At 46.2% G+C, this 23,113-nt stretch overlaps 1 protein-coding gene across 2 annotated transcripts in view; it reads left to right on the top strand.

Annotated features, from left to right (window-relative positions):
* SCN5A (sodium voltage-gated channel alpha subunit 5) overlaps positions 1 to 23,113 on the top strand; it is a 144,107-nt gene that overhangs the window by 28,804 nt on the left and 92,190 nt on the right. The window contains exons 5-9 of one of the 2 annotated variants that reach the window (XM_027835826.1): positions 4,001 to 4,092; positions 9,734 to 9,964; positions 13,182 to 13,245; positions 14,723 to 14,864; positions 16,018 to 16,215. In XM_027835826.1, the coding sequence (XP_027691627.1) occupies positions 4,001 to 4,092; positions 9,734 to 9,964; positions 13,182 to 13,245; positions 14,723 to 14,864; positions 16,018 to 16,215 (727 nt within the window). Of the gene's footprint in view, positions 1 to 3,769; positions 3,862 to 4,000; positions 4,093 to 9,733; positions 9,965 to 13,181; positions 13,246 to 14,722; positions 14,865 to 16,017; positions 16,216 to 23,113 lie in introns of both variants that reach the window. The other variant, XM_027835825.1, reaches the window with a different exon arrangement.

The following is a 23,113-nucleotide window of genomic DNA, read 5'->3' as shown; positions in this document are numbered from 1 at the left end:
TCCCTCTCTCCTCTCTCCTTTCTTCTCTCGCTTTCTCTTCCTCCTCCATCTTTCTCTCCCTTTCTCTTCTCTATCCTTTTCTTTCTCCTTCTTTCTTTCTCTCCCTCTCCCTCCCTCTCTCTCCCCCCCTCCCTCTCCCTCCCTGTCTCTCTTCTTCATCCCTCTCTTCCCTTACCCTACCCCAGTTTCTCTCCTTCTCCCTCCCTCCCTCTCTCTCTCTCCCTTTCTGTCCTTCCTCTCTCTCTGTCCCTGTTTCTCTGTCTCTGTCTCTGTCTCTGTCTCTCTGTCTCTCTGTCTCTCTCTCTCTCTTTCTCTCTGTCTGTCTCTCTCCCCACCTCGCCTTTCTTCCCCGCTCCAGTTTCTCCCTCTCTCCCTCCCTCTCTTGGGCAGGAACCCTCACACAGAGCACACCCTTGCCAGCTATCTCTGAGATCAGGAGCCTTCTGCGCCCCTGCCAGGGGATCCAAGCTCCTTGCGGGCAGGGTCTATTTCTGCCTTTCTTTATATCCCCAGCACTCAGGCCAGAGCCAGTACATAGGAAACATCTAATAAAAGCTAGCTGACTGGCTAACCACAGAGCTTGTCCTCTCCCCCATGAAGATGATCCGCATTCAGACCCCGACACCCCCATCCTACTTTGTGGCCTTGGACAGCTTAGCTTCCCTGAGCCTCAGTTTCCACATGTAAAACAAGGGGGTGAAACTATCACACACACCCCACCCGGGCCGATGGCCAGCTGGATGCAGGCGTCTTTCCTCTGCTCAAGGGGATGGAATGCCTAGAGGTTCTGCCCCAATGTCCTTAGACGGGGGCTTCTGGGAGGGCGCCTCCCCCCTCCCCACCCCAAGCCTTAGGCCTTGGAGGAAGAGCCTCTTTGGCCTTAGCTCAGGTTCCATTTGGTTATAGTTATTTGAGGGAAGGGATTGTCACTTTTTTTCCAACCTGTGTCTCCCCAGCACTCAGCTCAGGGCCTTGTACATAGTAGGTGTGTGGAGAATGTTTGTTGAATTAAATTGAATTGTGTCGACTGACCCAAGGTTAGGTCCTTATTTGAGAGAGAGATTTGTTCGTTCTCTAAATTCAGGAGACAGCAGGATATGATAGCAGGAAAGAGGACCGAACTGGTCATCAGACAGCCGGGCTTCACTGCCCAGCTCTACTGCTCGCTACCCATGAGACTTGCAGAAAGTTGTGCAGCTTCCCTGGGCCTGCCTCAGTGCCCCCATCTATAAAATAAGGGGATTGGATGAGATCAAATCTCGTCTTTGATGCTTATCTGAGTGACCTGGAGGAAGTCACCTAACTTCCCTGGGACTCAGTTTCCTCATTTGTAAAAGGAAGAAATGGGACTAGATCAGGTTCTGACTTTGACACGAACCCTCTCTGTGACCTTAGATGAGTCACTTAACTTCCCTTGGGCATCTTTTAAATGAAAGGGTTGAACTGGTAGGCAAGAGAGACCCCTGCAGTTTTCTGAGTCGTAGAATGATGTAGCGAGATCTACTCATTAATGGTACTATCCTAAGAGCTATGTGAAAGATAGAGGACATGGGAAACATTGGGATGAAGGAATAAATGAATGCATGAACAAATGAACAGCATTTATTAGGCACCTGCCATGTGCAGAGCACTGTGCTAAGTGCTAGGGATACAAATTAAAAAAACAAGGCACGGCCTGGGCACGGCTCACTATGTCTATGCCGATATCCACAGTGAGACACTGCCTGGGCTCAGAGGCCCACCGCATCATATGTCCTGGTGCCCCTCGCCCCCAAATCCCTTCTTCCTAATGTGTCCCCCACTCCCTCGCTGTTCTGGGGACCCCATGTTATTTACTAGGTTCACAAGGAAGGGTCCGGGTCATGTTGTGGACCTTTGAGGCGCCTCCTACCTGGACCCCACCAGCACTAGCCTGGACTAGGCCTTGGGGAGGTCCCAGAGCCAGTGATTCATCCTCCAGGAGGTCATGGCAGAGGGGGAACAGGGCGGGGCAGCGAGAAGAAGAGAGAGAATGACCCAAAGGCCCCCTTGGAAATCACTGAGACTGGGTTTTGGAAAGGAAGCCTAGCTAGTTCTCTCTCTGACTTCTAGCTTTTCTGATCTCTCTTTTGGGGGGAGGGTGGGGAAGGTGGGCCCCTATTTTTATGCTTATGACTCCACCATTAAATTTAACAATAAGCGCCTACTGTGTTCCAGGGAAATGACCCAGTAGGATAAATTTTCTGTTTCTCTCCTGTTTAATCATCTGACACCTATACGTCATGGGAATCCATGCACATCATGGGGGTCTTCAGCCAGTGGTACCCAAATCATGGGATCACACAGAAGTGCAGGTTCAAAGCTGGAAGGGCTTAGAGATCATCCCTAAGGATCCTGCACCTTTCATGTGGCCGGGGCCCCTGGGTATTCTGAGGAAGTCCACAAACCCTTCTCAGAATAATAATTGTGAATGTATAAAATAAAATGCAGAGGATTACAAAAGAAAACAATGATATATATATATATATATATATATATATATATATGAAACTCCCAGACCCCAGGTTAAGAAACCATGATCTAGACATAAATTCCCAAGGGGTTCAGAGTTGGAAGGGTCCTCAGAAGCCGTCTATGTTGCTCAAGGGCACCCACATACCAAAGACAGGACTTGAATCCAGGTTCTTTGAGGCCAAATGCACTGTTCTATCCCCTGTATCATGCTGTCACTCACCGGAAAAATGGGAATATTAAGCGGCAGACTCTTCTCAGGCTTTGTCCGCCATCTTTCTGTTGGGAATGGGAGGGGATTGCGGCCCAGTGGCCTCGCCCATGTGGGGATTATTGTTTGGGGCAGAAAAGGTTGAGAAGGTTGCTAGAACTCTCAGGGTCTGTGAAATCCTTCTGGCCAGCACTTCAGAACCTTGAGTGGCCAGACTTCTCTCTATTTATGTCGTCTCTGCCCCCACAGAGTGAAATGCAGAATGAAACCATTAGTTGAACAGGAGCCTAGAACAGAAATGGAAAATAGAGAGGTCCAAGGATCAAAGGCATAGACGCAAAGAGGGAAGCAGCCTCAGAGGTCATCAAGATCAAGCCCATTTTACTAATGAGAAAACTGAGGCCAAGAGAAGGAGAGTCCCTTACCCAAGGTCATACAGATGCTCAGTGTCAGAGGTGGAATAATAATGAGAATGTATCCCTAAATCATCTAGATATTTGAGAGGAAAGGCGTGGCTAGAGAACCAAGAAGACCTGAATTCAAATTCTGCTTCTGACAACTAAACCTGGACAATACACTTCTCTTTTTAGTAACCCAGGCAACTCTACAATCATTCATTACAGAGCAGGTGCTGATTTGTGTCTGTGGAATGAATTTCCTCCCTGTATTTCTCTCTACTGATGAAATATGCTTCCTCCACCATTTTTTTTTCAGGAGAAAGGATTGGGGGGCAGGTGTGGGGGAGGTTGTTCTTTCCTGTGTGGGCCAGGGCATGGGACCTACATCCCACAGAGTTCTTCTGATTTGCCACTGCGTCCCTCCTCCCATTTATTTCTGATGCCTTAGACGCCTAAACCATAGGAGACTCTGGCTGACCAGATGGTTATGTCTCTCTGGCATCACTGGTGTCCCTACAGTGGCCAATAAGACATTGGGGCCTGTTGCCTAGTTCCCTAAAAAGCCCTAAGAGTATCCCAGGGAGAGCTCCTGGGTATTGGGGTGGGGGTTGGGGGGGGAGGGTGTGCTCTCTCTGTTTTAATTCCCAATAACTGTGGTTTGATTCTGCAGGTATGTATCAGAAAATATAAAACTAGGGAATTTGTCGGCTCTTCGAACTTTCAGAGTCCTGAGAGCTCTAAAAACTATTTCAGTTATCCCAGGTAAGGCCCCGGACGCTCCCCTGCTCACAGCTCACTCCTCCAAGTGACTTTCTCTCTGTCCCTTTGTCCCTCGTCCCCTCGATGTTGTCCTCTGCTGGCGTCTCGTCACTGTCTTGTGTGTGCCTTTCCCTTGTTACAGATACACCACTGAATTTGTGGACCTGGGCAATGTCTCAGCCTTACGAACCTTCCGAGTCCTCCGGGCCCTGAAAACTATATCGGTCATTTCAGGTGAAAACCAGGTCAAACATCAAGGCTGGACTGCCAGATGCCCACCTAGACTCCCCCTGCTCCATTCCCTGGCGTCAGCCCAAAGGCTTCCAAGCGCTCTGGGAATGGACCACACTAGAGGATATTCCTGTCCTAGAATACACCCTCCCCAGTCTGTGTGGTCTTCGGGCCTGGCTCCCTCCTCTCCCCACTCCATCGCTCTCTCCAGAAACTCTTTCAACCCACTCAGTGTGCGTGGGGAGATGGAGTCCCTCCTGCAAAGTCTTCTTAAAAGGCAGCAGAACCAATTTACAGACATCTCAATTATTTCCAAATCTGCTATTGTTGTTATTATTATTATTATTATTATTATCGTTATCGATCATATTAATCAGCCAGAGCCTCTTGTTCCAGCCTCCAAACAGAACTAAGCTTTAAGCTCAAAGCTTCGTCCCAAAGCATTTGTATTTGACAGCCAAACCCAAACATCACTCCAGCAGAAACAATCTCGGGAAGCCAGTATTATGACATTGTTCCAACATTAAGACAGCTTTTAGTTTCTCCAGGCTTAGCCTTCAGATCAGCTACCTTTCTGCTCCCCCAACTCCCCCCACCCCCACCCCGAGGCTGGCAATAAAAGCATCTGGGACCCCTGGGGTCCGGAGCTGGAGGCCCCCGTACCACCACCCCGACCCACAGCCTTTTTTTTTTTTAATCGATAGTGTAATCTTTGGACAGGTCTCCTTCAGCCTTGGTGTTTAACAGATGTAACCTGCATGGCAAGGTAGAAGATGTAGCAATCCATGCATGGCGGCTTCAGCGGGCCGTGCTCCTCGGCAGATGTTGGCAATGACCCTTTGCAAATCCCCTCCGCACAGGAGGTCATTCCAGGAAAGGGGGGAGGCCCCCTCCCCTTCCTCAGCACTGGAGGGCTTGGGGGAGGAGATCTCTAACCTGCTCACACTGGACCACAGTCAGATCTACAGCACAGCCCTGTGTCATAAGGGCCCCCACAAAGGGGGAAGATGCCTCTGAGCTCTCATAGTGAGCACCAGGCTGCTCAGGGGACTGGGGAGCGGGGACATGGCCCAGATGTTCTTGATTAAAGTCACCGGTGATCTTGGTTCCATTTTCAACAGTCACATCAGATCTCAAGTCCCTTACAGTGGGAGCGGAGAGGGAGGAGGTTTTGATTTCCAGGCATGACAACACAGCCGTGTAAGGGGGATAGACATTTAGGGATACGTGTCCAGGCCTCTGTTTCAGGGACATGTGTTCTGCCAAAACAAGGTCTGAAATGTTGGGACAAGCGGCAGGGTCATCTCCAGGCTGACCCGCTCTGGCGGCTGGCACAGCCGTCCTGAAGATCATAGGAGAGTAAATGAGAGCCAGAAGGGATCCTGGAGGTCTCTCTTCATGCATTCAAAGCCCAGTGGGACCCTGGACGTCATCAAGTCCAGGTCTTTCATTTATTGCCCTACAGAGAGGTTGACTTGGCCAAGGTCACACGGCGTTGAAGTGTTTGAGGCAGGATTCAAACCCACGCCTTCTGAACTCAGTTCTTCCTGATGCCCAGTCTAGCTCTCCAGCCAGTATGCCAGCCAACTGCCCCTCGCCCATTCATTTAAAATCAAGGTTCACAGAAAAGAAGTGAGTTTCCCAAGCTCACAGAGGTAGCAAGTGTCATGAGGGGATTTGAACCCAGGCCCCTGTATGCTGAGGCCAGCATTTTTTCTAAGTAGTTCACATTTGGACAGTGCTTTAAAGGTTGCCGAGTGTTTTCTCACAGAGAATGAAAGTATTATTTATCCTTATCTTACAGATAAAGAAACTGAGGCCCAACTCAGTTAGAAAAATGGCCAGCTGCCCCAACCTGGGTTGGAGGAGAGTGGCACTAGACCACCTCTCACCTGTGGCTCCATGGAGGCAGCCAAGAGCCTTGTGAGCTTTCCTGGCTTCTAGGACTCAAGATGGCACTGCCTGGAGACAAGGCTGCCGCCCCTCACCATCAACCAGCCTCACATGGCTGCCCCTTCCCAAGCCTATGCAGCTACCGACCCTGGGTGCAAGACTTGGCTTTTGGCACTGGGATAAGGCCGTTCACCTGATTCCATTTTGGTCCATCCTTTTAGCCTGTCAAGATCTTGGGGATTCTGGCTCGAGCCTCTAGTCTCCAAACTGGGTAGATCTCATTTTTAGGGTTGTGCCATTTAGGAAGGACATTGACAAACTGGAATGGGGCTGGGCAAAAGAAGCCAGCTCAAAACCAACCCGTACAAGGACCAACCAGGGATGTTTAGCCAGAGGCAAGAAAAATTAGGAGGGACAAGATGGTTGTCTTGAATAAGAAGTAATAGGTTGTGGAAAAGTGATTAGGGCGTTCTCTGGGCTCCAGAGGAGCAGGAGGAAGGAGCAAAGGGGAAGATTTGGGCTCGAGATGGTATCAGAACTGCTCAAAGGTGGCATGAACCACCTGGAGAAGCGCTGAGTTTCCTGTCACTGCAGATCTTCAAGGAAAAGGTGGACGACCCCTGGTTAGGTGTCCTATAGGGCAGATTCCTGTCTGGTCCTTGAGATCCTGCCATCATGATTGGCTTCAGGGTCTGTAACTCAATGAGGGGTCTAAGGAACACAGACAGAGGCGTTTCCAGCCACCCTTCCCTTCCTCTCATTCCATGGTATGGCTACAATCTCAGGGACAGGAATATGTTTAATGGATTCTTGGACCACTTCTGGATCTTCCCAGGAAGAAGCCTGTGGTCTTACCAGAGAAACTTCCTTCAGATGTAAAGACAGTCTCTTTAAAATATACAAGAAATGTTTAGCTGGGGGTGGGGTGCAAATATGACAAGAGTCAGTAGGGTGTCATGGAGAGGGAAGCTGGCTCTGAGTTCAGCTCCCTAAGTTTAGACATTTCAGAGCAGGTGCTGATCTGCATTGGCAGAGAGAACTTCTCACTGGGAGTTCCCTAGACTAATGAAAAATCAAGGAACATAAAAGTTAATTTCCTTCTCTAGGGCTCTTTCTGGGCAAAGTATGATAATAGATTATTAAGGCCACATAATTCAGGAGATGATAGACAGACAGACAAATAGACATATGGACAGATGGATAGGCAGATAGATGATAGATGATGTAAATAGATATTTACATATATAATATAGATATGTATCTGTATGGATATAAATAGCTGTAGGTAGAGATTTCCCTGATAATTGAAATCAAAGCACACTTTTGTTGTACTTTAGCAAAAAAAGATGGGACACGGGAGGGAAAGTTTGAGCCTTGGCATCTCAGAAGGGGGGAGTGTTGTTTTGAATCCCAATTCTGCCCATTTTTTCCTGTGTGACTGAGTAAAATCACTCAGCTTTCTGGGCCTTTCCTTGAAATCTGGGCATGACAGACCTCCCAGTTCTCTTCTGGCTTTGGACCGATGGGCCTGGACCCTCGATCTCGTGCCTCACGTCCTCTTGGACTGGCTGTGTGCCCCCTGCAGACGTCTCCTCCATCCATAACAGGCCCTTGAGACTGTGAAGGCTGATTCTTGCATTGTAGGGTGTGGATCTGTGTGGGCAGGGAAGAGACATTGCCCAAGAGACCCTAGGGGAAAACCCAGAGCCTTGGTTTGGCGGCCCCTCTCCTGGGATGGCCTTCCCCCAAAGTGCCTCGTGACCCCAGGCCGCGAGCCCCCAGGCCAGGTCTTCTCCTTTAGGTGGTTGCCGACATCTCCAGGGAAGGCTTCTTTCTCCTGCAGGATGCCTAGGGTGTCTCCTCACTTTCTCTCACAGCCAGAGGCGTGCTCACTGGGAGAGTTTTGTTTCCCACTGTTTGGTGTGCCTGCCTTCTCTGCTTCCTGACTTCCCTTTGGATCCCTCTCTGACACCAGCCACCGTTGGGGGTTTTCATAGATTAACCAGCCTGAGGATGGATAGCTTTTAATCAGAGGTGTGGGTGAACTTGGGGAGCCCAGCTTCTCTTCCTTGATCTGGGGAGCCAGAGCTGCTAATGGACAGCTGGGGCCAGAGTGAGGCCTGCCAAGGCTGGGCAAGGTGGGGCAGAAATTCATACACCATCTGTGGGAAACAATGAGTCAAGAATTCTCAGCCTGGCTTTTTCTTAGAAGAATAACCTTAGTACCATGGGCCAGATTGAATGCATTCACAGATTTTTGCTTGTTTTTTACTAAATGGGAAATCCCTACGGGATAAATCAAGGGGAATCTCTGTGGAAACTTGGGTGGGGGGAAGCTATGATGTGTTCCCTTCTTCTGTGTCCCTCTTCCTCTTACTTTCCTCCTCTTCTTCTTCCTCCCCCTTTTCCACCTTCCCCTCCCCTCCCTGGCCCAGCTCCTTCCATCAGTGAGGTTGGACCTTGAAGCCAAGTTCATTCCAATAAAGGTGCTCTGTGATATACCTGATGAACCCTTCCCCCTGCCACCCTATGACAACTGTCTCCTTCCCTCCAGGGATGTCAGGATGAATTTCTAGGGCAGTCGGGAGCATCTCCATCCCCAGGGCCCATCTTCAAAGAGACCTCTCTCTGCGGTATAGCCAAATTTAATGAGGCAAGAGGGAGGAAAGAGACAGATAGACATGGAAACAGAGGCAGAGACAAAGAGAGAGGGAGGAGAGAGACAGAGAGAAAGAGAGGGGAGAGGAGAGAGAAGAGAAAGAGAAAGGGGAGAGGGCCCTCTCCAAGGTAAACCCAGTCCTGCGGCTGCCACATTCAGGGCACCCCTCAGTTTCCCTGGGAGGTAAGCCCGCTCAGAGCTGCACATGAGCCTGAGAGAGCTCGGGGGAGAAGCATAGAAGGAGCGCCGTTTTAATGTCCCAGGATTCAGCTGGGGTTCCCCACCGTGTCCATTCCTTCTTGAAGGATACCGTGCCCTAAGATGGTTGACCTTGAAAAGGGCGAACAAAGCTTTCAATGCCCCAGCCCCTCCCTCTTCCTGACCTGTTGGGCTGGGCACAAGTTTCTGAATGTGTGTTCCTTTGTGACACTCTCCAGTGTTCTTCACCGCTCGTGTGTTGGCTGTTGTAGGGACCCACAATTATTTGGCAGTGGGGACTCAGGATGAGTTTTTCTGAGTGTTTTTGTTTGTATGTTTTTTTTCCACCCAAAATGACCTAGAGAGAGGGATTTGCTGTTCTCATGAGTGAAGTCCAAGCCCATGTTCACCTTGGGCTGGACAGGTTCAGTCCCCCTCAAGCCCAGCCTAAGGCCCATGCATGCACCTGTTTCCCTGGAAATTCAGGCAGAAACAAAGGCCAGAGCTTACATGGATTTCAGCCACCTGAGCAAAGTCGGGTTTGAGCTTGACCTTGAACTAGGTCTTGCCCATCCCCACTTCACTGTATGAACCTCCCCACTCCAGCGTAGCCCAGCTAGCAGGGCCCAAGGGCATTCCTCATGGCCAAGGACCTACGTTCAGTTCCCCTCAGCCCTGCAGGGTGGGTATATCCTTAATTCCCACGTTCCCAGGTCCAGGAAGACCGTACTTAGATTGTTGGGGTGTTCCCACCCCCAAGCCCATTCCAAGCTCTTTTAGGCAAGACCAGGCTTCTCTCCAAGAAAGACAAGATGTCACCCAGCTCTGAGCCCCCATAGCAGATAGACTCATGCCCTCTGGCTAGCCTCTGACCCCCTGGTCTTCTCTCCCCAGGCCTGAAGACCATCGTGGGGGCCCTGATCCAGTCAGTAAAGAAGCTCGCGGATGTGATGGTCCTCACTGTGTTCTGCCTCAGTGTCTTTGCCCTCATAGGTCTCCAGCTCTTCATGGGCAATTTGCGGAACAAGTGCGTCCGGAACTTTGACATTCTGAATGGGACCAATGGTACTGTAGTGTCTGATGGCCAGATCTGGGAGTCAGTGGAGGAATACATCAGTAGCCCAGGTACTCGTCTCCCCCTCGGCATCTTTGGTGCTGGGGCTCCAGCCTTGGGGGAAGGGAAGCTGGCAGAGGTGTCGTCCTTAAAATAGGAGGCATCGGGACAAGGACAGAAGGCCCAGTAGGTGGTCGCGTCTGTTTGATGAGTGGGGGAGGGGAAGATAAACTGACAAGGCAGAGCTGTCAGAGGCTGGAGAAGGACCAGGTGAGAGAGCGCTGCCCCTCCCCCAAAAAAGCCCAGAGAACAGAGAACAAGAAGTATGGAACAAGGGAAAGATCACTACATAGAGAATCAGGGGACCCGAGTTCGAATCTCACTTCTTCCCCTTATACCTCTGTAAGTGCCTTGAAATTAGGGATTGCTTCATATTTCATCTTTGTATTCCCAGGGCTGAGCGCAGGCCCATAGGGAGCCCTTAATAAAACACCTATCAAGTTGTAAAACTCTCCACAGTGGAGAGTGCTGAGCCTGGAGTTAGGAAGACTTGAATTCAAATCTAGCCTCAGATGCTTACTAGTTTTGTGACCCTGGGCAAGTCACTTAACTTCTGCCTCAGTATCCTCAACTGTAAAAGAGGAAAGTAATGGCACCAACCTCCCGGCATTATTGTGAGAATTGAAGGACATAATATCCGTAAAGTACCTGGTGTATAGTAGGTACATCATGAACACTTGCTCCCCACTCCCCCGCCCCCTGATTGATCTCTGTGAGTCTGGCCAGGTGCCTTTTCCTCTTGGTCTCATTGTCTTCATAGGTCAAATGAGGCCCCTAGACTAGATGAGTCCTAGGACTCCTTCTGGATCTAAATCTGTGACCCCACATTAGGAATCAGCTACCTCCCTTGTGAAAGAGGAGGAGGAGCTTAGATTGCATGGCTTCTGAGGTCTTTCTTGTGCCAGATCCCTGCTCTGAATGGTCTAGAATCTCCAGGAGCCACAGAAAAACCAGGAGGATGGAGACTGAGACCCGTCCCTTGGGGGCTGAGGAGGGGGTTGGGGGAACGAGGCAGAAGCAGTGAGCGTCAGGGACTTGTTCAGTCTAGAAGGTCATCTGTAAAGGGAGAGGGTCAGGCAGTCAATAAACACTTCTTAAGTGACTGCTATGTGCCAGGCACATAAGATGCAAAGACCGGGCAAAAACAAAAACAAATAAGAAAACTAGTACCCATTACCAATGAGCTCACTGTCTAATGGGGGAGACAATGTGCAAATAACCATACATACAAGATTGATGTAGAGGATAACTTTCAGATAAGCAGCAGGGGGAAGGCACCAGCCTTGGGGGAGTTGGGAAAGGCTTCCTGTAGAAGGGAGGATTTTAACTTGGATTTGAAAGAAGCAGAGAAGCCGGGAGGCAGAGATGAGGAGGAGGGAAAAGATTCCGAGCATGAGGGACAGCCAGAGAAAATGCCTGGAATTGGGAGATGGGGAGTCTTGCTTGAGGAGCAGCCAGGAGGCCACTGTCACTGGATTGAAGAGTATGAGGGCGGGGGAGTAGAAGCTGTAAGAAGACTGGAAGGGGGGGAGGGTAGGTCACGAAGAGCTTTGAATGCCAAACAGAGGATTTCGTAGTTGACCAATGGTGTCAAACTCAAACCAGGGCCACTGATCCACAGGGAAGGATCCCTATAGGTCATGTATTGAGTTCGTTTTAAAATGTAATGCTATCTATGTTTTATCATATTTTTATTTATTTTGATACCTGTTTCCCAATTATATTTTAATGTGGCCTGGTAGCATTCCAGAGTGTTTCTGCCATATTTGCCCCATGTTTGACACCTTTCCTATAAGTGATGGGGGGCACTGAGGTTTATTGAGTAAGGGGGTGACACAGACCTGGGCTTTAGGAAAGTCCCTTTGGTGGCTGAAAGGAAGGCAGATTGGAAAGGAAAGAGCCCCAAAGCAGGCAGACCCACCAGTAGCTACTGTAATAGTCTGAGTGTGAGGTGATGGGGGTCTGTACCAGCAGGGGACGGCATCAGAGGAAAGACAGGGCTGTGTTTGAGAGGTGTTATAGAAGTCAAATCTACAGACTTTGGCAATAGCTTGGATCCGGGGGGTGGGAAAGAGTGAGGAGTCCAGGTTGTGAGCCTGAGGACTGACAAGATGGTACTGACCTCTACAGCAATAGGGAAGGTGGGGCAGAGGTAGGGCGGGTTTGAGAGAAAAGATAACAAGTTCCATTTTGGACGTGGCAAGTTTAAGACGTCTATGGGACATCTAGAATGAGACGTCCAATTGGCAGCTGGAGGCACGAGGTTGGAGGTCAGCAGAGAGGCTGAGGCTGTGTAAGTCGATGTGAGAATCATCAGCACAGAGATGATAACTGAATCCACAGAAGCTGATAAGATCGCCAAGTGAAACAGCATAAAGGGAGAAGAAAAGAGAGTTTGGGTCAGAGCCTTGTGGATTAGCAGCCATGATATGGATGAAAATCCAGCTAAGGAGACACAGACCTAAGATAGTAGCTCAGGCAGGTGGCAGAGTTAAGGAAAGAAATGTGGGTCTTTTTTCAAGAAAAGGATTGAGGAGGCCTGAGGACATTTATTGACTGAAGGGAACCAGGACAGGAGGAAAGATTAAAAATGGGGAAGGATGAAGAAGGAAATATCCAGAACCCTGCACCATACCTGCTGGTCCTCTTCCTTCCCCCAGGAGCATGGCCACGGTGGGCTGGGGACCTCTGGACACCATCTTTCTAAGTTCGCTGGTTGGCTGGCTGGCAGCCAACCTGGGGTGCCATATTCTGAGGGAGATGACTCTATGTGGAGAATGCCCTGAAGACAGACAGAAATGATTAAGCCTTTGCTGATCTCCACTGGCTTGGGCCCTCCTCCCCAACTGCCTCGTAATAAACTAATTGATACAGCTTTGGATTGACTCACTGTGTGCTGGGGCTGTGTATCTTTGCGTGTCCTTCTCAGTGCTCCCATTTGAACGGAAGCTCCTTGCTAGTAGGGATTGTCTCCTTTGTACTTTTATCCCCAGTGCCCAGCACACAGTAGGCACTTAACAAATGCTTGTTGGTTGGTTGAAGTAAGAGGGCTTTGGGAGAGTTAGGAACGTGAGCTATAAAGGGTCTCTTCATAGAGACCTGGAGAAGGAAAGGCTCTGACTTTTCAAGCTTGAGTCTACCCAGGACCAAGCAGTTAGATTCCAAAGGGAAAAATCCACATGCTCAGGAAGTTGCTTCGAGCCTCATGGCCCACCCTTTGTCTTGCAGAAAACTATTTGCTGAAGAACGGAACCTCAGACGTGTTGCTGTGTGGGAACAGTTCAGATGCGGGGTATGTGGTACTCCCACTGGGGGGTGGCACCTCTTACTAGGTCTGCTGCCTGGCTTCAGATTAGATCTGCCACCTTTTCCTCATCTGTCCTGAGCTGGCTGGGTGCTGACCAGGCAGAGAGTGGTCCAGTGGAAAGAGCCCCGACTCTCTGGCATCCAAGGCCCTGGGATTATATCCCAGCTTGGACAAGTAATTTTATCTCCCTGGGTCTCAGTTTCCTTAATTGTAAAAGGTAGGGGGTGACATTGACTTAGTCTCGAGGTCCCTTCCAGACATCTGTATGATCCCTTGATGGAAATTTCAGAGGAGACACAGACTAGCTTTGTTCCTGCCCTTCCCTGGATGTCTGTCTAGGGGTGTGACCCGGTGGATCTGGGGCTGTGAATGAGAATGCTCACCGGGTATGAGCAGGAGAGATCTGAAGCTTGCCTTTTAGCCTCCTCCAAGCTCTGACCTTCGGCCTTTTTCCTAACCCAGACTCATACCCCTGGCTGCCCTTAACTGATCCCTCTAGTTGTGTCTGTAATCACCAGGACAACACTGGGTCATTTCCTATCTCTTATCTTCCTGTGCTTACTACCTGTGTGACCTGGAACAAATCCTTGCAGCAACCAGAGCCTCAGTTTCCCCATCTGTAAAATGAGGAGGATGGACCTAGACCTAGATCCTTAGTCTCTTCCAGGCATTAGCTGATTCGCTAAATAAACCAGGTTTCTGGCACACACACACACATCCCCAGGCCTCCCCTGTTGCCATCATGAAATTTGAGAGTTGGAAGGCCCCTCAGTACCCCTTCCTCTGGCCTATTCCTGGATGAGAGTCCCTTCCAAAGTATCCCTGACAAGTGGTCCTCCAACCTTCTCTTCAAGACCACTCATGAGGGCAAACCTGTCACCTCCATATGAATTTGAGAAGTGGCCCCCTCCACCCCCAGGGGCGACACTCTCCCTTCATGATGGGAGAAGAACACCTTCCCCTCCACGGGATGTAAAATTGAAGCAAGAGGAAAGCAGTAAGAGCGATGGGTGGAGTTGAGCTGGGGACCCTCTCTAGAGGAGGTTGGGGGCTGTTTTCCCCACTCCCAGCCCTGGGAAGGAGACAAAGCTCCTCATACCACTGACCAATGCCACATCCCTCCCAGAAGCTCTAGATAGCCAACATTTCTAAAGCATTTTAAAGTTTGGAAAGCCTGTTACCTGCATTATCTCCTGTGAGCCTTCCAACAACCCTGTGAGCCAGGTGGGATTAGCTCCCCCTATACAGATAAGGAAACTGAGGTTCCGAGAGGGTGTGACTTGCCCAACGTCACACGGTGGCAGACTTTCCTGACTCCAGATCCGGTTCTTTAGCCTCATGGGTATGTCCGATGTGCTGGTTTAAACAGACAGACATGGGAAGGAGGTAGCTGTGCCTGGCGCAGGGCTGAAGGATTGCCCTGCAGGTCTCATCTGACAATTCTGCTTTGTCTGGCTCACAGGACGTGTCCAGAGGGTTACCACTGCCTGAAAGCCGGAGAAAACCCTGACCACGGCTACACTAGCTTTGACTCTTTTGGCTGGGCCTTCCTCGCCCTCTTCCGCCTGATGACTCAAGACTGTTGGGAGCGTCTCTACCAGCAGGTGTGTGTCCTGCCTGAAAGATGAGCTCCGGCTGCTGGATGGTGGGGGCAGGGGCCCTTCTCCCCACAAGTCTGCTCCATGTCAGGCCATAAGGCCACACTGGCTTCCGGCTGGACTATTCCCAGGCTCCCCCCAGGGGCTTGCATGGATGACAGATCCCTGAGAGCAGGATTTGGAATTCTATTCCCCCAAGCCTCCTCTCCAGGGCCACTGTTACCAGGGATGCCCCACTGGTGATAGGATGGGTCCCAACTGGGGGTGAAGCAGCCTGTCCATAAACCTGGCTTAGCCCTTGCTCTTGGATCCATGAAATGTAGGCCCAAAGTGGAACAGCTGCTCTTAGCTCAGCGATCGTGGGGCATGACCACCTGTGATGTGTATTTGGTTAGAAACCTCACAGCCTCGGTCAGTATTTAAAGGAACCAGTCCCAATGCTTTGGGGTCAACACCATTCTCCCCTTCAGGTGTGAGACATTTACCCCCTTGACTAAAGGATATTCAGTAAGACAATATCCCGCGATGTATGAGTTTAGAACAGTTTCCCTCCGGTGGGTGCAGGACCTTCTCCCCACATTCTCCCCTTAGGTATGGGACAGTCTCCCTTCCAATCAGTGCAGCACATACTCCCCTCCATAGAGATACGAATCATTCTCTCCTTTGGGTGTGACTCTTCTCTACATGGATGCTGAACATTTTCCGCTTCTTGTATAAGACTCCCCTTAGGGATGGGATAGTCTCCCTTCTATAAGAATATGGGACATCCTTCCCTCCCTGTGTGAGACATTGTCTTCTTATGGGTATGGGATGGTCTTCCCTCCTTGTAGGTGTGGCATTCTCTCTGTCATGTATGGGGCATTCTCCCCTCTAGGTATCTGATAGTCTATAGTGAATAGAGGACATGCTGCCCCCCAGATGGAGAGGAGACATGCTCTTCCTCTGGGTCTGGGGGGGTTCTCCCCTCCATAAGGATAGATATGTAGCATGCTCCCTTTCATGCGTGGCCTATTTTACAGACCCAACTCAGCCTGGAGTAGATTATCTGAACCCTTTTCTCCCTGCTGACCAGGAAGTACTGCCCAAGTCTGTTGGTAATGTCCAGTGGGTGTCTGATCTTTTCTTCCTCTCCCCCACTCGGCCCCACCCCCACCCCCAGACGCTGAGGTCCGCCGGGAAGGTCTACATGATCTTCTTCATGCTGGTCATCTTCCTGGGCTCCTTCTACCTGGTGAACCTGATTCTGGCTGTGGTAGCCATGGCCTACGAGGAGCAGAACCAGGCCACGATTGCTGAGACTGAGGAGAAGGAGAAGCGTTTCCAGGAGGCCATGGAGATGCTAAAGAAGGAGCATGAGGTTGGTAAGCGGGTCGCCTGGGCTGTGCATGCGGAGTGAACCAAGGTGGATAGAAGCCTGCGGCGGAGGGGTGTCAGATTCATTCTGGGACATCCCTTGGGTGGAAGAGGAGGAGCCAGCTCCAAAAATAAGCTCTGGTTTTTGTAGCATCATCATAAAGGGCGGGGAGGCCTGAGGAAATCGGGCAGTGGATTTTTAAAAGGCACTTTTTTAGGCTTCCCTTCCACTGTCTCTGATCCCTCCCCACCTCCTTCCCACCCCCGCTTCTATTAGCTCCAGCCTCTTTGCACACATCCTTCCTCCACCCAGAACTCCTCTCCATACCTTCCCCATCCCAGGGAACCTCCCTCGTCTCATCAGGCTCTTCCCTCCTCCCTCTGCCCATCTCAGCCATTTTATCCTGTAGTCATTCAGTCACCAACATTTTGGAAGTGCCTACTTACTGTGGGAGAGCCTTGGTACACCTGCTCACTAGATCTGGAATCCTCCTCAGGGGCCAAGAGGGTCAGTCAATCACCTGTTCCTACATGAGCTAATCAGATGCAGGTATATGCCTGCCTTCCAAGGGCTCTGCTCTGCTTTTGTGGGTGCCCAATGGCCAAATCAGCCCCAAAGAAAGGGGCTTGCTTCAGTTGGTGTTTATTATTAATGTTGTTATTTTCTTAAAAATATTTTTATTTTGAGTTCCAAATTCTCTCCTCCAAATTCTTCCCTCAACCCCCTCCCCCATCCATTGAGAAGGCAAGAAGTATGATATCCATTATACACATCAAGTCATGCAAAACATTTCCATTCTAACCATGCTGCAGGAAAAAATGATCTGCATTCAGAGTACCCCAATTCACTTTCTGGAGGTGGATAACTTTTTTTAGCATTTCCTTTCATTATGATCTTTTCGTTTATTTTATTGTACTTAATAGTATTTTGTGTTTTCCAATTACATATAAAGATAGTTTTCAACATTCATTTTTGTAAGGTTTTGAGTTTCAATTTTTCTCCCTCTCTCCCTTCCCTCCCTGCTCCCCAAAACAGAAAGCAATTTGGTATAGGTTACACATGTACAGTCATGTTAAATATACTTCCACATTAGTCATGTTGTGCAAGAAGAATCAGAACAAAAGGGAAAAACTGCAAGAAAGAAAAAAGAAAAAAAAGTGAAAATGGTATGCTTCAATCTGCATTTAGACTCCACAGTTCTTTCTCTGGATGTGGATAGCATTTGCCATCACAAGTCTTTTGGAATTTTCTTGGATAGCTTAATTGCTGAGAAGAGCTAAGTCTATCATAATTGATCATTGCACAGTATTGCTATTACTATGTACACTGTTCTACAGGTTCTGCTTACTTCACTCAGCATCAGTTCATGTAAGTTTTTCCAGGATTTTCTGAAATCTGTCTCGTCATCATTTCTTATAGCACAATAGCAATCCATTACATTCATATGCCACAATTTGTTCAGTCATTCCCCAATTGATGGGCATCCCCTCAATTTCCAATCCTTTGCCACCACCAAAAGAGTTGCTATAAATATTTTTGCACATGTGGGCCCTTTTCCCTTTTTTATGATCTCTTTGGGATACAGATCTAGTATACTGGATCAAAGGGTATGCACAGTTTTATAGCCCTTTGGGAATAGTTCCAAATTGCTCTCCAGAATGGCTGGATTAATTCACAACTCCACCAACAATGCATTAGTGTTCCAATTTTCCCACTTCGTCTCCAATATTTATCATTCTCCTTTTTTGTTGTATTAGCCACTCTGATAGCTGTGAGGTAGTACCTCAGAGTTGTTTTGATTTGCATTTCTCTAATCAATAGTGATTTAGAGCATTTTTTCATATGACTATAGATTGCTTCAATTTCTTTATCTGAAAACTGCCTTCATATCCTTTGACCATTTATCAATTGGGGAATGATTTGTATTCTTATAAATTTGACTCAGTTCTCTACGTATTTGAGAAATAAGGCCTTTATCAGAAACACCGACTATAAAAATTATTTTCCATCTTTCCTTCTAATCTTGGTTGCATTGGTTTTGTTTGTGCAAAACCTTTTTAATTTAATGTTATCAAAATTATCCATTTTGCATTTCATAGTGTTCTCTATCTCTTGTTTGGTCATAAATTCTTTCTTTTCTCCATAGATCTGACAAGTAAACTATTCCTTGCTCTCCTAATTTGCTTATAGTTATCACCCTTTATATCTAAATCCTGTACCCATTTTGACTTTATCTTGGTATAGGGTGTAAGACGTTGGTCTATGCCTAGTTTCTGCCATACTATTTTCCAGTTTTCCCAGCAGTTTTTGTCAAATACAAATAGTTGCATCCTAATAGTTATCCTAGAAGCTGGAGTCTTTGGGTTTATCAAACAGTTGTTTCCTACAGTCGTTTACTACTGTGTCTTGTGTACCTAACCTATTCCTCTGATCCACCCTATTTCTTAGCCAATACCAAGCAGTTGTGATGATTGCTGCTTTATAATAGTTTTAGATCTGGTATGGCTAGACCACCTTCCTTTGCATTTTTTTCATTAATTTCCTTGATATTCTAGACATTTTGTTCTTCCAGTTGAATTTTGTTATTATTTTTTCTAGCTCTATAAAATAATTTTACTGTAATATTTTATTTGTAATTTGATTGGTATGGCACTGAATAAGTAAATTAATTTAGGTAGAATTGTCATTTTTATTATATTAGCTCTACCTACTCATGAGCAATTGATATTTTTCCAGTTGTTTAGATCTGACTTTATTTGTGTGAAAAGTGTTTTGTGATTGTGTTCATATAGTTCCTGGATTTGTCTTGTCAGACAGACTCCCAAATATTTTATATTGCTTACAGTTATTTAAAATGGAATTTCTCTTTCTATTTCTTGCTGCTGGGTTTTGTTGGTAATACATAGAAATGCCAATGATTTGTGGGGGTTTATTTTATATCCTGCAACTTTGCTAAAGTTGTTAATTGTTTCAAGTAGTTTTTTAGTTGAATCTCTAGGATTCTCTAAGTATACCTTTGTATCATCTGCAAAGAGTGATAATTTTGTTTCTTCATTGCCTATTCTAATTCCTTCAATTTGCTAATGCTAATATTTCTAGTACAATATTGAATATCAGTGGTGCTAATGGACATTCTTGTTTCACCCCTGATCTTATTGGAAATGCTTCTAACTTATCCCCATTACATATAATACTTGCTAATGGTTTTAGATGGATATTACTTATCATTTTAAGGGAAACCCCATTTATTTGTATGCTCTCTAGTATTTTTAATAGGAATGAGTGCTATATTTTATCAAAACCTTTTTCTGCATCTATTGAGATAATCATAGGATTTATGTTAGTTTTGCTATAGATATGGTCAATTATGCTGATAGTTTTCCTAATATTGAACCAGCCTTGCATTCCTGGTATAAATCCCACCTGGTCATAGTGTATTATCCTCATGATAAATTGCTGTGATCTTTTGGCTAATATTTTATTTCATTTTTTTCCATCAATATTCATTCAGGAAATTGGTCTATAATTTTCCTCTATTTTGGCTCTTCCTGGTTTAGGTATCAGCACGATATTTGTGTCATAAGAGGAACTTAGTAGGACTCCTTCTTCACCTTTTTTTCCCAAGTAGTTTATATAGTATTGATTTTAATGGCTCTTCAAATGTTTGGTAGCATTCACATATAAATCCAACTGGCCCTGGAGAGGTTTTCTTAGGGAGTTCACTGATAGCTTGTTCAATTTCTTTTTCTAAAATGGGGTTACTTAAGCATTTTATTTCCTCTTCTGTTAATCTGGGCAATTAATATTTTTGTAAATATTCATCCCTTTCACTTAGATTGTCATATTTATTGGCTTACAGTTGGGTAAAATAGTTCTTCATTATTGTTTTAATTTCCTCTTCATTGGTGGTGAATTCATCCTCTTCATTTTTAATACTGGTAATTTAGTTTTCTTCTTTCTTTTTTTTTTTTTACTCAAATTGACTAAAGGTTTGTCTATTTTGTGGTGGGTTTTTTTTTTCATAAAGCCAGCTCTTATTTTTATTTATTAGTTCAATAGTTTTCTTGCTTTCAATTTTATTAATCTCTCTTTTGGTTTTCAGAATTTCTAATTTGGTATCTAATTGGGGATTTTTAATTTGTTCTTTTTCTATCTTTTTTCATTGCATGCCCAATTCCATTGATCTCCTCTTTCTCTATTTTATTCATGTAAACATTTAGAGATATAAACTTTCCCCTAAGAACTGCTCTGGTTGCATCCCATAAGTTTTGTATGTTGTCTCATTATTGTCATTCTCTTTGATGAAATTATCAATTGTTTCTATGATTTGGTGTATGACCCACTTATTCTTTAGGATTAGATTATTTAGTTCCTAATTAATTTTTAGTCTATCTTTCGATGGCCCTTTATTACACATATTTTTATTGCATCATGATCTGAAAAGGATGCATTTAATATTTCTGTCTTTCTGCATTGAATTGTGAGGTTTTTATGCCCTAATATATGGTCACTTTTTGTGACCATGCCACGTACCACTGAGAAAAAGGCATATTCCTTTCTATCCTCATTCAATCTTCTCCAGAGGTCTATCATATCTAACTTTTCTAAAATCCTATTCACCTCCTTAACTTCTTTCTCATTTATTTTGTGGTTAGATTTATCTAGTTTTGGGAGAGGGAGGTTGAGGTCCCCCACTTGTATATTTTGCTGTCTCTTTCTTCCTGTAATTCACTTAACTTTTCCTCTAAGAATGGGGATGCTATTATACTACTTAGTACATGTATGTTTAATATTGATATTACTTCATTGTCTATGGTACCTTCCAGCAAGATATAGTTTCCTTCATTGCTTTTGCTTTGTCTGAAATCAGGATTGCTACCTCTGCTTTTTCTACTTCAGCTGAAGCATAATATATGCTCCTCTAGCCTTTTACCTTTACTCTGTGTGCATCTCTCTGCTTCAAATGTGTTTCTTGTAAACAACATATAGCAGGATTCTGGTTTTTAATCCATTCTGCTATCCACTTCCATTTTATTGGAGAGTTCAGTCCATTCACATTCACAGTTATGATAACTAACTGTGCATTTCCCTCCATCCAATTTTCACCCCTGTTTATACTTTGCTCTCTCATCCTGTCCCTCCTCACCAGTGTTTTGCTTCTGACCACCACCTCCCTCAATCTGCTCTTTCTTCTAGCAGCACCCTCTTTCCCCCCTTTCCCCTCCTACTTCTGCCCTCCCTTTTATCAGTGCCCCTCTTCTCTCTTCTTTTTCCTTTCTCCTTCTACTTCCCTGTAGAGTAAGGTAAATTTCTAACTACTTATGCTATTCCCTCTTTGAGTCAAATCCAATAAGAGTAAGGTTCAAACAATGCTCACCTTATCCCTTCTTTCTCACTACTATAATAGGTCTTTTGCACCTCTACATGTGATGTAATTTATCCTATTCTGCCTTCCCCTTTCTCTTCTCCCCATACAATCCTTTATTTCACCCCTTAATTTTTTTGTATCATCACATCAAAGTCAACTTACATCTATACTTCCTGTCTATGTATACTCCTTCCACCTGCCCTAATAAAGATACAGTTCTCAAAAGTTACAAGTATCATCTTCCCATGTATGAATATAAACAGTTTAATCTTATTGAATAACGTGTTTTTTTTCTTCCCTGTTTACCTTTTTATACTTTTCTTGAGTCTTGTATTTGAAAATTGAATTTTCTGTTCAGCTCTGGTCTTTTCATCAGGAAAGTTTGAAAGCCCCCTATTTCATTGAATGTCCATCTTTTCCCCTGAAAAATTATGCTCAATTTTGCTGGATAGTAGATTCTTGGTTGCAATTCAAGTTCTTTTGCCTTCTGTAATATCATATTCCAAGGCCTCCAATCCTTTAATGTAGAAGCTGCTAAGTCCTGTGTAGTTCTGACTGTGGTTCCTTGATATTTGAATTGTTTCTTTCTGGCTGCTTACAGTGTTTTCTCCTCGACCTTAGAGTTCTGGAATTTGGCTATAATATTCCTTGGAATTTTCATTTTGGGATCTCTTTCAGGAGGTATTCTTTCAATGACTGTTTAACCTTCTGGTTCTAAGATAACAGGGCAATTTTCCTTGATAATTTCTTGGAAGATGCTGTCCAGGGTCTTTTTTGATCATGGCTTTCAGGTAGTCCAATAATGCTTAAATTATCTCTCCTAGATCTATTTTCCAGATCACTTGTCTTTCCAATAAGCTATTTTTACAGTTTCTTCTATTTTTTTCATTCTTTTGATTTTGTTTGACTGATTCTTGATGTCTTGTGGAATCATTAGCTTTTCTTCAGTTATCTTTTGTACCTCCTTTTCCATTTGGCCAATCCTACTTTTTAAGGAGTTGTTTTCTTCAGTGGATTTTTTTTTCCATTTGGTCAATTGTATTTTTTAAGGAATTGTTTTCTTCAGTCAATTGTTATCCTTCCTTTTCCAACTTAGAAGGCTTTTTGGTCTTGAGACCAATTCATATTCCTTTTTGAGGCTTTGCCTGTAGACATTTTGACATTGTTGTCCTCTTCTGAGTTTGTGTTTTGATCTTTCCTGTTACCATGGTAGTTTTTTATGGTCAGGGCTCTTTTCTGGTTTTTGCTCATTTTTAAGCCTATTTCGTGACTTTTAAAGTTGAGCTCTCCTCCTGGGACACAGGGGGCACTGTCCTAAGCTTCTTATGCTGCGGGCCAGGGGCCTAATCCCTGACTTTCTGCACTGGAGCTTCTGGGGCTCACAATTTGTTCACTGTGCTGGGGTGGCCCAACCTAGTCATGCCTGTTGTGTTGGGGTTCCAGGGCTGGCAGTTTGCCTTCTTCCCTGGGGCCTCCACAGCCAGCCTGCTGTGCCACTGGCCCGCTGAACCAGGACCAACAGGCCTCGCTTGC

Source organism: Vombatus ursinus, unplaced genomic scaffold (assembly GCF_900497805.2).
Source record: "Vombatus ursinus unplaced genomic scaffold, bare-nosed wombat genome assembly UNPS02014817.1, whole genome shotgun sequence".
In the NCBI taxonomy this organism is placed as follows: Eukaryota; Metazoa; Chordata; class Mammalia; order Diprotodontia; family Vombatidae; genus Vombatus; species Vombatus ursinus.
The sequence above is the reverse complement of the archived record's forward strand: the minus strand, read 5'-3'. Positions and strand labels throughout refer to the sequence as shown.